Source organism: Choloepus didactylus, chromosome 19, assembly GCF_015220235.1.
Source record: "Choloepus didactylus isolate mChoDid1 chromosome 19, mChoDid1.pri, whole genome shotgun sequence".
Lineage (NCBI taxonomy): Eukaryota > Metazoa > Chordata > Mammalia > Pilosa > Megalonychidae > Choloepus > Choloepus didactylus.
Window position 1 is genome coordinate 13,533,788 of NC_051325.1, and position 12,381 is coordinate 13,546,168.

Below are 12,381 nucleotides of genomic sequence, written 5' to 3' on the forward strand. Positions count from 1 at the left end.
TCCTTTGATGCTCTGTCTGCAGGATTTCATCTAGTCTTCTCTGAGAGACCTCATATAGACACATCTTCAGTTGCCACCTCTATCCTGTTAACCATCTAAATCTTACTTCTGCAGTCCAGACCCTATATCCAATTGCCTAGGAGAACGTCTCCACTAACACCTCAGCCTATTGACACTTCAGGTTTCTGGATGTCCAGAACCAAACTTGACATGCTACTTTCCTTGATTCTGGGATTCCTTCTGGTTTTGGTATCTTGGATAAAAACATTGCCATCTGCTAAACTTCTGGGGGAGGGGTGAGGTCATTCTTGAGTCTTCCATTTACTTCTCTTCCCATAGTGAGTCTATTTGCCCATCCTAACTATTTCACCTCCTGAATATCACTATGATATGCTTCTCCTCTTTACACTGCCAATTTTGGTCCAGGCTGTTTCATTCCTCATCTGAAATACAGCAGTTTCTTCCTCCTTGACAACTCTTTCTGTCTTCTCAGTCATCTCAAATCCTTCTCTGACTATAACCCATTTAGACTGTGTACTGTTTCCATGAGAACATTAACTGTCTCTACCCCTGGCCTTGCCCTCCTCTCCAACCCCATCTCCTCCCCTCCTCACACACCCACCAGCCAAACCGAACCTCCTGCTGCTGCCCCTTTTCTTTTAAGACACCAAACTGTCATTGCCTCATGGCCTCCCACGTGCTCTTCCTTCTGTTCCTGTTCTCTGCTGGGACAATTTAATTAATCCTCTAAGTCTCAGGTCAAGCACCCTCATTTTCAGGGAGTGTTCCAAAAAGCCCTGGCTGAGAAGAGGTGCTTACTCCCTCACCTCTGTAGCACTTCATACAAACTTCTGTCAAGACTTTGTTTTTGTTTTTGTTTTTTGGCTGAATGACTTTTTTTCTTCACTGTCTCTCTTGCCCACTAATTATAAAACCCTCAGAGGTAAGAAGGACTAAGTATTTCATTCATATTTATTTTATTGCTGTACTTCAAATGCGAAGCCTTGGACCTAATATTTAGGCATTTTTCACTAAATGGGATATGGGGTGCTTGTATGAGTGTGTGCAGGTGTGCATGCATGTGTGAGTGTGTGTGTAGGTGTGTTTGAGTATAAGTCAGCATTATCACATAGTAAAACAAGATCTAGGAAACCCTTGAGAATAATGAGCTTAGAAGATAAACCAACATGTTCTAGGGCAAGGCTGAAAGGGAAATGTAGGGGAGAGTTCACTTTTGTGAATTTGATCACCTACATAAGACCATGGCAAAATCAGGATTGCCTACAGCATTCACAATTTTGCAAGTAAAAGCCATTCAGCATTCATTTTCTGAGTATTCATTGAGCACCTACTGTGTGCCCATCATATTCTAGTTGCTGGGGACAATTCAGGGCACCAGGCAAACCCATTCCTGCTCCCAGGGGGCTCATATTCTGGTGGAGGGAATATGGCTGCCAAATGAGTGAGCTACCAGGACCCTCTCTGATGGGGGAGAGGACTAGGAGGGCCATAGGACTGGGAATGGAGGAAGTGCCCAAGGCTTGGGGGAGCCAGGCTTCCCTAGACAGAGCACTCAGAAGAGGCATTGGAAGTGAGACCTGGGTGGCTGGAAGGTGCCAGCTCTGCAAGGCTGGGATGGACAGCAGTCCAGGCTGAGGGAAAGGGCGTGCAGTTTACTCTTCTACACTTGGTGCAGTTCACCTTTGTGGCCTTTCCCAGGAAAAGTTCTTACAGATTCCTTTGTTGTCCAGTATGTTACTGACCCAGATGGAAAGGTAAGACAAGCAAACAAAACCCAAGCTGGCTCAGATGGAGGAAGTAGTTTATTACTTTCCTGGGAATACACTTATTCAGGAGATCTGAATATATATTTTTGGCCTTAATTTGTCAAAATATTAGAATATGAGGGTAGGTAAACCTAGAAAGAGGATTTTCATGGTAAAATAGTAATGCATTGTCAATACCAGGAAATGGATTTTGACCAGTTCTTGGATTTTCTACATTTTTAAAATGAAAAAGATGGTTGCAGAAAAAGTACAAGGAGTCTTATTCCTCAAGATTGCTAAAACCTGCTCTAGGGCAAGAGAAAAGTCATTCTCAGTAATTTGTTTTTTTTTTGGGGGGGGGGTTCAGGTGGGAAGCTGCTTTTAGGAGCTAAATGCTTTTGTACATTTGTTCTTTATTATATCTACCAATGGGGGGGATTCATGAAACAACCCTAAAACTTATTTTGAGCCATCAATTTCAAGAAATTCTTGCCACTCATTTCATTTTCTTAGGCCACTAAATTGTTTAGGATCTCATGTCCTTTGTGGTTCACTTTTCTTCCCAACTCTGCCCCTTGCTCTGAGGCTGAGAGTGATTATAAAAGAAATGGGAAGGATCAGATGAAAGAGGAGGGAGCTGGGGATCTGGCATTTGGTAAATTATTCTTTTAATTTTTAAAAGATATGTATGATTTGATTAAGATAAAATCATTCTTGTTTTCTTTGGAGGGAGTTAAACTTGGGACGGTAATCTCTTTAAAACGTTGGGTGAAGGAAGCTTGCCTGGGACAAGTAAAGGAAACAGTCCCACAGAGTAAAGTGCAATCTTTATGTTATTATAAATGGTTTTCTTTTTTTTTTTTCCTTTTCAGAAACGTTTAGCAAGTAATATGGACCTATAGTGAAAATGCATAATCTCAATTGTTTTTATTTTCTCTTTATGCCTTAATAGTTTTTGTTTTTATTTTATAGAAAATACTGCAATTTCTACCTGAACGAATTTTCTTTCACTGGCATTACCAGAGTATAGGTAAGAACAATTAAAAAAAATTTTTTTTTGTAGTAATGTGAATTTCTTCCAATGAATTTTTAGTAATGTTGTAATGTTTTATATAATTAGTACTATTCAAATAGCTTATAGCAAGGAATATTAACTAATTAAATCTGAGACAAGTTGTTTCTGAACTTTGGAGGCCATAAAATTACTGTCTGTTACTCTAAAGTGGCTACTCAAAGTGTGGTTCATGGGCCGGCAGCATTGGCCTCAGCTGAAAGCTTGTTAGAAACACAGCAACTCAGGCCTCAATGACATCCACCATCAGACTACATTTTCAACAAGAGCCCCACGGGACTCCTGTGCATATCAAGTTTGAGAAATGTTGATGTAGAGTATTTCTCTTGAATAATTTCACAGTTTTCCTTACAAAAATATCTCCTCCTTCAAGCCTTTATCATTGACTCAAAATTATTCTGGTTGAATGGTTTAGGATGTGGCAGCAAGAGGAAACTTAAAATAAAGAAAGTTACCATTACTGCCCCTTCCATCCAACTCTTGACACCCAACAGTGTTTCACCTCAATTTAATATTCACGGCACAACTCGAATAACTTATGGTTTGATTGTATTTTAAACCTTATATTTCAGTGTCTGGCTTAGTCCTTCTGCATTAGAAGAGTTGGGTATTTCCTACATTTTTTCTGCCATATCATATTTGAGGTGCACATGGTCTTATAGTGGAATCTTAACTGTTTGGTCATTCATTCATTCAAATATTTATTGAGGGAGAGACGTTTGTGTGCAAAGTTCTGAGGCAGAAATAAAGAATGTTGCCCTGTCCTTATTGTGTAAGCCTATTGCCTTATGAGAGAATAGATGAGAAAAAAATAATTATGATATAATTGTCACTATAAAAGAGGTAAGTGTGATGGTGCAGAGAAAAAAAAATGTTGATTAATTCTATTCAGAGGAATTGAGGGAGGCTTTAAGAGAGGTAACTTTGATTTGAACCTTGAAAGATGAGAAGGTCAAGTGTGGAAAGTGTAGAAAGGTCTTTCTAGGTGGGACAACCATTTGTATAAAGACCTGGAACCTGAAGGAATATTCAAAATGCTGAATCCTAAATTTAATTTAGGATTATTTATATAAAAAATGAAACTGACCCATATAGAAAGTGATTTAAAGTTACTTGTTACAGATTTTAAAAAAGTAAGGTCATTTATTGAACTAAATGAATACATCATTACTTTAAGATTGTGCCTTCTTCTTTAAATCTTTCAAATACACAAAGAAAAATTTCCTTTAAAATTTAAAGAGTTGTCAGTAGCATTTTTGCATAATGGAGGTTTTGAGCTTCTGTATTTAAGTGTAAATAAAAAATTTAAATGCAAAGTATAATCTAAGGAGACTTTATGGAGATTTGTGATACTCCCTGGTATACTGAGAATGGTTATGGAGCAAGTTGCTACATGGAGCAAGTTGCTACATGGTGCATTGTGGGACCACAAGCTCAGGCACAACAGAAACTTTGAGCAAATGACCTCTTTGTTACTTACACAGCACAAAGGGTCTAGATGAGCAGGGGAGGAGATCCCATCATGGCCAGTTTCCCAGGGAGGCCAACTGCTCGGTCAAGATTGCTAGATGACCAGCTCCGCACACCCCATTTTGTGTTAGAGAAGACACAGATCTGTACAGTTTGAGTATGGCATTGAGTATGGTATTTATCCACACTGGGAATTCCTGGGCTCCTTGTTCCCAGTTTCCAGGTTTGAGGTCTGGCTGGACCTTTTCTCTAGACCTAATATTTCCACCAGGTGTAGAATGGAAACAGACTGAAACATCATTGCACAGTAGAAGAGGAGGCAGGGGGATAGGCAAGGGCTGGGAGACGGCCACCAAGCAGGTGTCCGTGACCTCCCCAGCCATGGATGGCGGTGAGCAATAACTGCATGCAGTATTTATATGTGCTCTGTATAATCCATCTTCAATTTTGTTATGTCATTTGTAGGAAAACCACACTCATTTTCTTCAGATGGCACTTTAAAATATCTGAAGATTAGTAGGCCCCTCTCAGCACGAATAAACTTATTGGGACTAGGTGTGACAATCATTTTGCCCTTTGTGTTGTAAAATTTTGCACGTCTAGTAGGAAGTGTGTGGTATTACTTTAAATCTGCCTAATACCACAGAAACCGGTTAAACTTCTTGGTATAAGTAGCTTTTCACCAGTTTAGTACCATTTACTGAGAACAGTGACCCACGGTCTCAGATTCTTGATTGCTGTTGCAGGTTACTAGGCCTGCCAAGCCAGTACATGCAGTAGGTGGTGTTCCTCTGGTATGTCTCTGTAAAGCGATCAGAATACTTTAATCATGTTTCAGAATGCTGAGCTATGACCATATAAAATCATCCTTATTTATTAATGATGCTATGTGCTTAATGCTTGAATCTAACAGGCTCTTTTCAGATAAATATGCTTTTGCATGATTAATCAAACTGAATAAATTGAATAGAAATGGGTGTTTGTACAGGTCCGCTTCCCTTTTCTGAAGATCTTCAGATGTATTTTGGAGTCAGCATTTTTCAGGTTTTAAAACAGCAATACGAGTGCATTGATGGAGTAGGGAGGAAACAATTTAGAACATCAGAGGCTACAATGTTAAAATCTGAATGAACCGCCCCCCCCCCCCGCCACGTCCAAACAAGTGAGTGATTATTTCTGCAATCGTAGATAGCAGTATTCCAGTATTCACCCTCCACTAGGTAAATAGTAGCCCCAGTCAGGGTAGGTCAGGTGTCGCTACCAAATGAGTTCGGATCAAGTCTTTCCTGTCTTCTAATAAAACTTCAGATTTCATAGCTTTTAGGATTTTGAAATTACTGACAAGTAATTTTGAATTTGTAATTTTATACATTTGTTTGCATAGCTCATTGTACTTCTTGCATTATTTCTAGTTTTTTTTGGATTTGTTACAACTGTTACCATCTGTTACTCAAGGTCTTGGCCAAATTAGGTGTAGAAACTAAGAAACCATATGAGTACACTAGATTTCAGGGGAAAGGAACTTGCTTCACTGGCCTTGGCATCTTGACTTCAGCAGAACCTCTGAGGCTAGGGCCAGTGCTTGACATTCTAGGTATCTAATATTCCTTATTCTGGATTTTTATATTCTAGGGTTTAATATTTCTTACCTAATAGGAAGAATGCTACGATATAGACTTCCTAATCAAATGTTATTGAAGCTGGTAATGGATTAGGTACTCTGAAATGTTAAGTAAGAACCTAGATGTTTTGTTTTACATGTCACTGATGCAGTGTGCTTCCTTTCTCACACTACAAATGACAAATGATAATGTTACTAAGCATAGAAACCTAAAATAAGAGCAACTCCCATACTCTGAAAATCTGGCAAGTTCCCAGACCCACCTGACAGTCACATTTGATCCTGAGAAGGAAGAAAATAATTCAAAACATCAACTGCCACAGTGTTTGAAATCTGTTTCTTATCAAGCTGTCTTGTTTTGTCTGTAGCAAAGAGGGAGGTTCCATTTCTCTTATGCTCTGTTTAGAGGGAAAAAATAGACTACAGGTTCTCTTCTGTTTGTGTGTTTTGTTTTTTTTTTTTCATTTTTATTGAGATTGTTCAGATACCATACAATTATCCAAAGATCCAAAGTGTACAATCACTTGCTCCTGAGTACCCTCATACAGCTGTTCATCCATCACACTTAATTTTTGTTCAATTTTTAGAAACTTTTCATTACTCCAGACAAGAAATAAAGTGAAAGATAAAAAAAGAAAAGGAAACTCTAATCCTCCCCTATCCCTAACCAACCCCCCTCAATTGTTGACTTGTGGTATTGATATAGTACATTTGTTACTGTTTATGAAAAAATTTTGAAATACTACTGACTGTAGTATATAGTTTGTAATAGGTATATAGTTCTTCCTTATATGCCCCTCTATTATTAACTTCTAATTATATTGTCATACATTTGTTCTGGTTCATGGAAGTGATTTCTAGTATTTGTACAGTTGACCATGGACATTCCCCCCATAGGATTCAGTTTTATACATTCCCATCTTTTGACCTCCAACTTTCCTTCTGGTGACATATATGACTCTGAGCTTCCCCTTTCCACCTCATTCACACACCATTTGGCGCTGTTGGTTATTCTCACATCATGCTACCAACACCCCTGTTCATTTCCAAACATTTAAGTTCATCCTAATTGAACATTCTGCTCATACTAAGCAACCACTCCCCATTCTTAAGTCTCATCCTATATCTTGGTACCTTATATTTCATGTCTATGAGTTTACATATTATAATTAATCCCTATCAGTGAGACCCTGCAATAATTGTCCTTATGTGTCTGGCTTATTTCACTCAGTATATTGCCCTCGAGGTTTTGTCATCAACCCATTTTTTTTATCTTAATATGGTTTTGTTCACTCACCATACATTCCATACCAAGTAAATAATCGATGGTTCTCTGCATGGTCATACATTTATGTGTTCACCACCTTCACCACTATCTAAATAAGGGCATCTACATTTCTTCCACAAGGCAGGAGGGAGAGTCAAAGAAGATAGAGAGGCAAAAGAAAGAGGAAAAAAAAATGACAACTAGGAAGCAACAAAAGGAAAAATAACCTTAAATCAAAGTAGAATAAAGAATCAGACAATACCACCAATGTCAAGTGTCTAACATGCCTCCCCTATCCCCCCCTCTTATCTGCATTTACCTTGGTATATCACCTTTGTTACATTAAAGGAAGCATAATACAATGATTCTATTAGTTATAGTCCCTAGTTTATGCTGATTGCATCCCTCCCCCAATGCCTCCCCGTTGTTAACACCTTGCAAGGTTGACATTTGCTTGTTCTCCCTCATAAAAGAACGTATTTGTACATTTTATCACAATTGTTGAATACTCTAGATTTCACCAAGTTACATAGTCCCAGTCTTTATCTTTCCTCCTTTCTTGTGGTGTCTCACATGCTCCCCACCTTCCCCTCTCAACTGTATTCATAGTTACCTTTGTTCAGTGTTCTTACATTGTTATGCTACCATCTCCCAAAATTGTGTTCCAAACCACGCACTCCTGTCTTCTATCACCCTGTAGTGCTCCCTTTAGTATTTCCTGTAGGGCAGGTGTCTTGTTCACAAAGTCTCTCATTGTCTGTTTGTCAGAAAGTATTTTGAGCTCTCCCTCATATTTGAAGGACAGCTTTGCTGTGTATAGGATTCTTGGTTGGCAGTTTTTCTCTTTCAGTATCTTAAATATATCACACCACTTCCTTCTTGCCTCCATGGTTTCTGCTGAGAGATCTGCACATAGTCTTATTAAGCTTCCTTTGTATGTAATGCATCGCTTTTCTCTTGCTGCTTTCAGGATTCTCTCTTTGTCTTTGACATTTGATAATCTGATTATTAAGTGTCTTGGAGTAGGCCTATTCATATCTCTTCTGTTTGGAGTACGCTGCGCTTCTTGGATCTGTAATTTTATGTCTTTCATAAGAGATGGGAAATTTTCATGAATTATTTCCTCTATTATTGCTTCTGCCCCCTTTGCCTTCTCTTCTCCTTCTGGGACACCAATGATACGTACATTATTGTACTTTGTTTCATCCTTGAGTTCCCGGAGACGTTGCTCATATTTTTTCATTCTTTTCTCCATCTGCTCCTTTGCTTATAGGCTTTCAGATGTTTTGTTCTCCAGTTCCTGAGTGTTTTCTTCTGCCTCTTGAGATCTGCTGTTGTATGTTTCCATTGTGTCTTTCATCTCTTGTGTTGTGCCTTTCATTTCCATAGATTCTACTAGTAGTTTTTTTGAACTTTTGATTTCTGCCGTATATATGCCCAGTGTTTCCTTTACAGCCTCTCTTTTGCAATATCTTCTCTAAACTTTTTGATTTGATTTAGCATTAGTTGTTTAAATTCCTGTATCTCAGTTGAAGTGTACGTTTGTTCCTTTGACTGGGCCATAACTTTGTTTTTCTTAGTGTAGGTTGTAATTTTCTGTTGTCTAGGCATGGTTTCCTTGGTTATCCAAATCAGGTTTTCCCAGACCAGAACAGGCTCAGGTCCCAGAGGGAAGAAATATTCAGTATCTGGTTTCCCTGAGGGTGTGTCTTGGAAAATTGCTCCACCCTTTGATGCCTCAGGTCACTGTGCTTTTCTGCCCAGCAGGTGATGCCTGTTAGCCTATAATTCTTGACTGGTGTGAGGAGGTATGGCCGTGTTCCCCCAGGCTCTGGGGTCTGGTTCTGAATGGAAAGGGCCCTACCCCTTTCCTCCTAGAGAAGACAGACCCCCCAGGTGGAGGTCATTAGCATTTCAATGGTCTTGCTCTCTGCTTGTGCTGTCTCCACCCTTCCCTGAGTCACAGCCCTGGAAACTGAATATGACTGGGGCTTTCTCCACTGAGCCCAAAAAGAAACAGATAGTCCCCTTCAGACCCAGTCCAAGGCGACCCTTTGGCTCTCCAAGGTCAGTCATCACCCAAAGCCTCTTTCTGTTTTTTGGGGATGCGTACCTGTAGTGATCAGTTCACACTCGCTACTTAAAACCCTGGTTGGAGCTCAGCTGAGCTATAATTGCTTGCTGGGAGAAAGCTTCTCTCTGGCACCACGAGGCTTTGCAGCTCGGGCTATGGGAGAGGGGGTCTACGACTGGGATCCGCAGGTTTTACTTACAGATTTTATGCTGTGTTCTTGGGCATTCCTCCCAATTCAGGTTGGTGTATGATGAGTGGATAGTCTCGTTTTTCCCCCTGCAGTTATTCTGGATTATTTACTAGTTGTTTTGGTTTTTTGTAGTTGTTCTAGGGGGACTACTTAGCTTCCACTCCTCTCTATGCCGCCATCTTGCCCCACCTCCCCTGTTTGGTTTTTAACGACTGGCTCCTTGATGTACATCACTGAATGAGGAAACATATCTGTACTCTAGTTTTTCAGTGTGAAATGAACATGGTTCATTATTCCAAGCATCCAGAGTGACTATTTCAAGTGACATCTGGAGAGTAAGAAGATTAGGGAAGTGGCCGACACCAAACTCATGAACTTTCTGATACATGCTAACATGTTGACTGAACTGTTTGTAAATTATCATTACTGATTGCAAATGAAAATAATCATTTACCAAATTTTCCTGAAGTCATTCTTAGGTTAGTGAATCATGGTGGATAAAGATGGCATGTAATCTTTGGGCAATAATGAAAGCTGACAGTGAGCAAGGAGATGACAAAGAATAGCACAATTGACAAATGGGGATATTTGGTGCCAAGGCAGGCTGTGGTACCCCTTCATGTGCCTGTGTGTCATCAACACAGTAGTCTAGTTATGTGTGTGTTTGCTTTAAGAGTGTTTACTCTTTTCCCACCTCACTCCCCAATCCCCAGACAACCACTGGTCTTCTTTTGTCGCTATAGATTAATTTGCCTTTTCTACAAACTTATGTAAATAGAGTCATGCAGTATATACTCTTTCTGTCTGACTTCTTTCACCCATCATCATTTCGAGATTTATCCATTTTGTTGCATGTATTAATAGTTCATTCCTTTTTATTTCTGAGTAGTACAGTATTTCAGTGGATAGATACACTGGTTTGTTTAACTGTTCACTTGTTGATGGCCATTTAGGTTGTTTCCACTTTCGGGCTATTACAAATAAAGCTACTGTGAACACTTTGTGTGATTGTGTGGGCATATGCTTTCCTATCTCTTGGAAATGGAATACCTGAATCTTATCACATTTTTTTTAAAATTCAGTTTTATTGAAATATATTCACATACCATACAATCATCCATGGTGTACAGTCAGCTGTTCACAGTACCATCATATAGTTATGCATTCATCACCCCAATCTATTTTTGAACATTTTCCTTATACCAGAATAAATAAGAATAAGGATAAAAAATAAAAGTAAAAAAGAACATCCAAACCATCCCCCCATCCCACCCTGTTTTTCATTTAGTTTTTGTCCCCATTTTTCTACCTCATTCCATCCATACACTGGATAAAGGGAGTGTGACTGCCCTCCCCCCTACGTGGGATCAGACACCCAGGGGAGTGAATCTCCCTGGCAACGTGGAATATGACTCCCGGGGAGGAATGTAGACCTGGCATCATGGGACGGAGAACATCTTCTTGACCAAAACGGGGATGTGAAAGGAAATGAAATAAGCTTCAATGGCAGAGAGAATCCAAAAGGAGCCGAGAGGTCACTCTGGTGGGCACTCTTACGCACACTTTAGACAACCCATTTTAGGTTCTAAAGAATTGGGGTAGCTGGTGGTGGATACCTGAAACTATCAAACTACAACCCAGAACCCATGAAATCTCGAAGACAGTTGTATAAAAATGTAGTTATGAGGGGTGACAATGGGATTGGGAAAGCCATAAGGACCACACTCCACTTTGTCTAGTTTATAGATGGATGAGTAGAAAAATAGGGGAAGGAAACAAACAGACAAAGGTACCCACTGTTCTTTTTTACTTCAATTGCTCTTTTTCACTCTAATTATTATTCTTGTTATTTTTGTGTGTGTGCTAATGAAGGTGTCAGGGATTGATTTGGGTGATGAATGTACCACTATGTAATGGTACTGTAAACAATCGAAAGTACGATTTGTTTTGTATGACTGCATGGTATGTGAATATATCTCAATAAAATGAAGATTAAAAAAAAAAAAAAATAAAGGGAGTGTGAGCCACAAGGTTTTCACAATCACACTGTCATCCCTTGTAATCTACATTGTTATACAATCATCTTCAAGAGTCAAGGCTACTGGTAGTTTCAGGTATTTACTTCTAGCCATTCCAATACATTAAAACCTAAAAAGTGTTATCTATATAGTGCGTAAGAGTGTCCACCAGAGTGACCTCTTGACTCCATTTGGAATCTCTTAGCCACTGAAGCTTTATTTTGTTTCATTTCACATCCCCCTTTTGGTCAAGAAGATGTTCTCAATACCATGATGCTGGTTCCAGATTCATCCCTGGGAGTCATATCCTGTGTTGCCAGGGAGATTTACACCCCTGGGTTTCTGAATCATGTAAATTTTAAAAATGAAAATGAGAAAGGATTTCATAATGTTAAAGGTAGAGTGGAATATCTTTGTGAAATTATGGGCTTAAAAATACCTAAAGTGGCCAAGCAAGGCTTCAGGCATTTACCACCAGTCCTCACATGGAAGCCCTCTGCTGTGTGCCTCCACTGCATGATCGTTCTTTCTAATGGTCTAATTAAGAAAATTCCTTTGAGAATGGCTGATGAACTGTCTTGTGGGAAAGCAATTATCTATATTAACTCATTTAAACCTCATTAACAATTCTCTGTGGTAGGCACTGTTATCATCCCCATTTTATAGATGAGGGAACTGAGCTGTGGTCATACAGCTAGTAGGCACAGCGCTGAGATTCGAACCCCAGTGGTCTGGCTCCTGGATTCGGGTCTGTAATTGCTAAGCTATATTGCTTCACATGGACAAATAGTTTTTTAATACAAGATGGAATAGATTAAATAAATATATTTGTTAGTTTTCTACTGTGGCTATAACAAATTACCAGATTAATTTCAAAAGTAGGGGGCTGGTGAGGGATGTGAG

The 12,381-nt window shown here is 39.4% G+C and overlaps 1 protein-coding gene across 6 annotated transcripts in view; it reads left to right on the top strand.

Annotated features, from left to right (window-relative positions):
* Positions 1–12,381, top strand: part of RALGAPA2 (Ral GTPase activating protein catalytic subunit alpha 2) — a 323,126-nt gene that overhangs the window by 47,274 nt on the left and 263,471 nt on the right. For all 6 annotated transcript variants that reach the window (XM_037811966.1, XM_037811965.1, XM_037811963.1 and 3 more), the window contains one exon: positions 2,739–2,796. In XM_037811966.1, the coding sequence (XP_037667894.1) occupies positions 2,739–2,796 (58 nt within the window). The remainder of the gene's footprint in view (positions 1–2,738; positions 2,797–12,381) is intronic.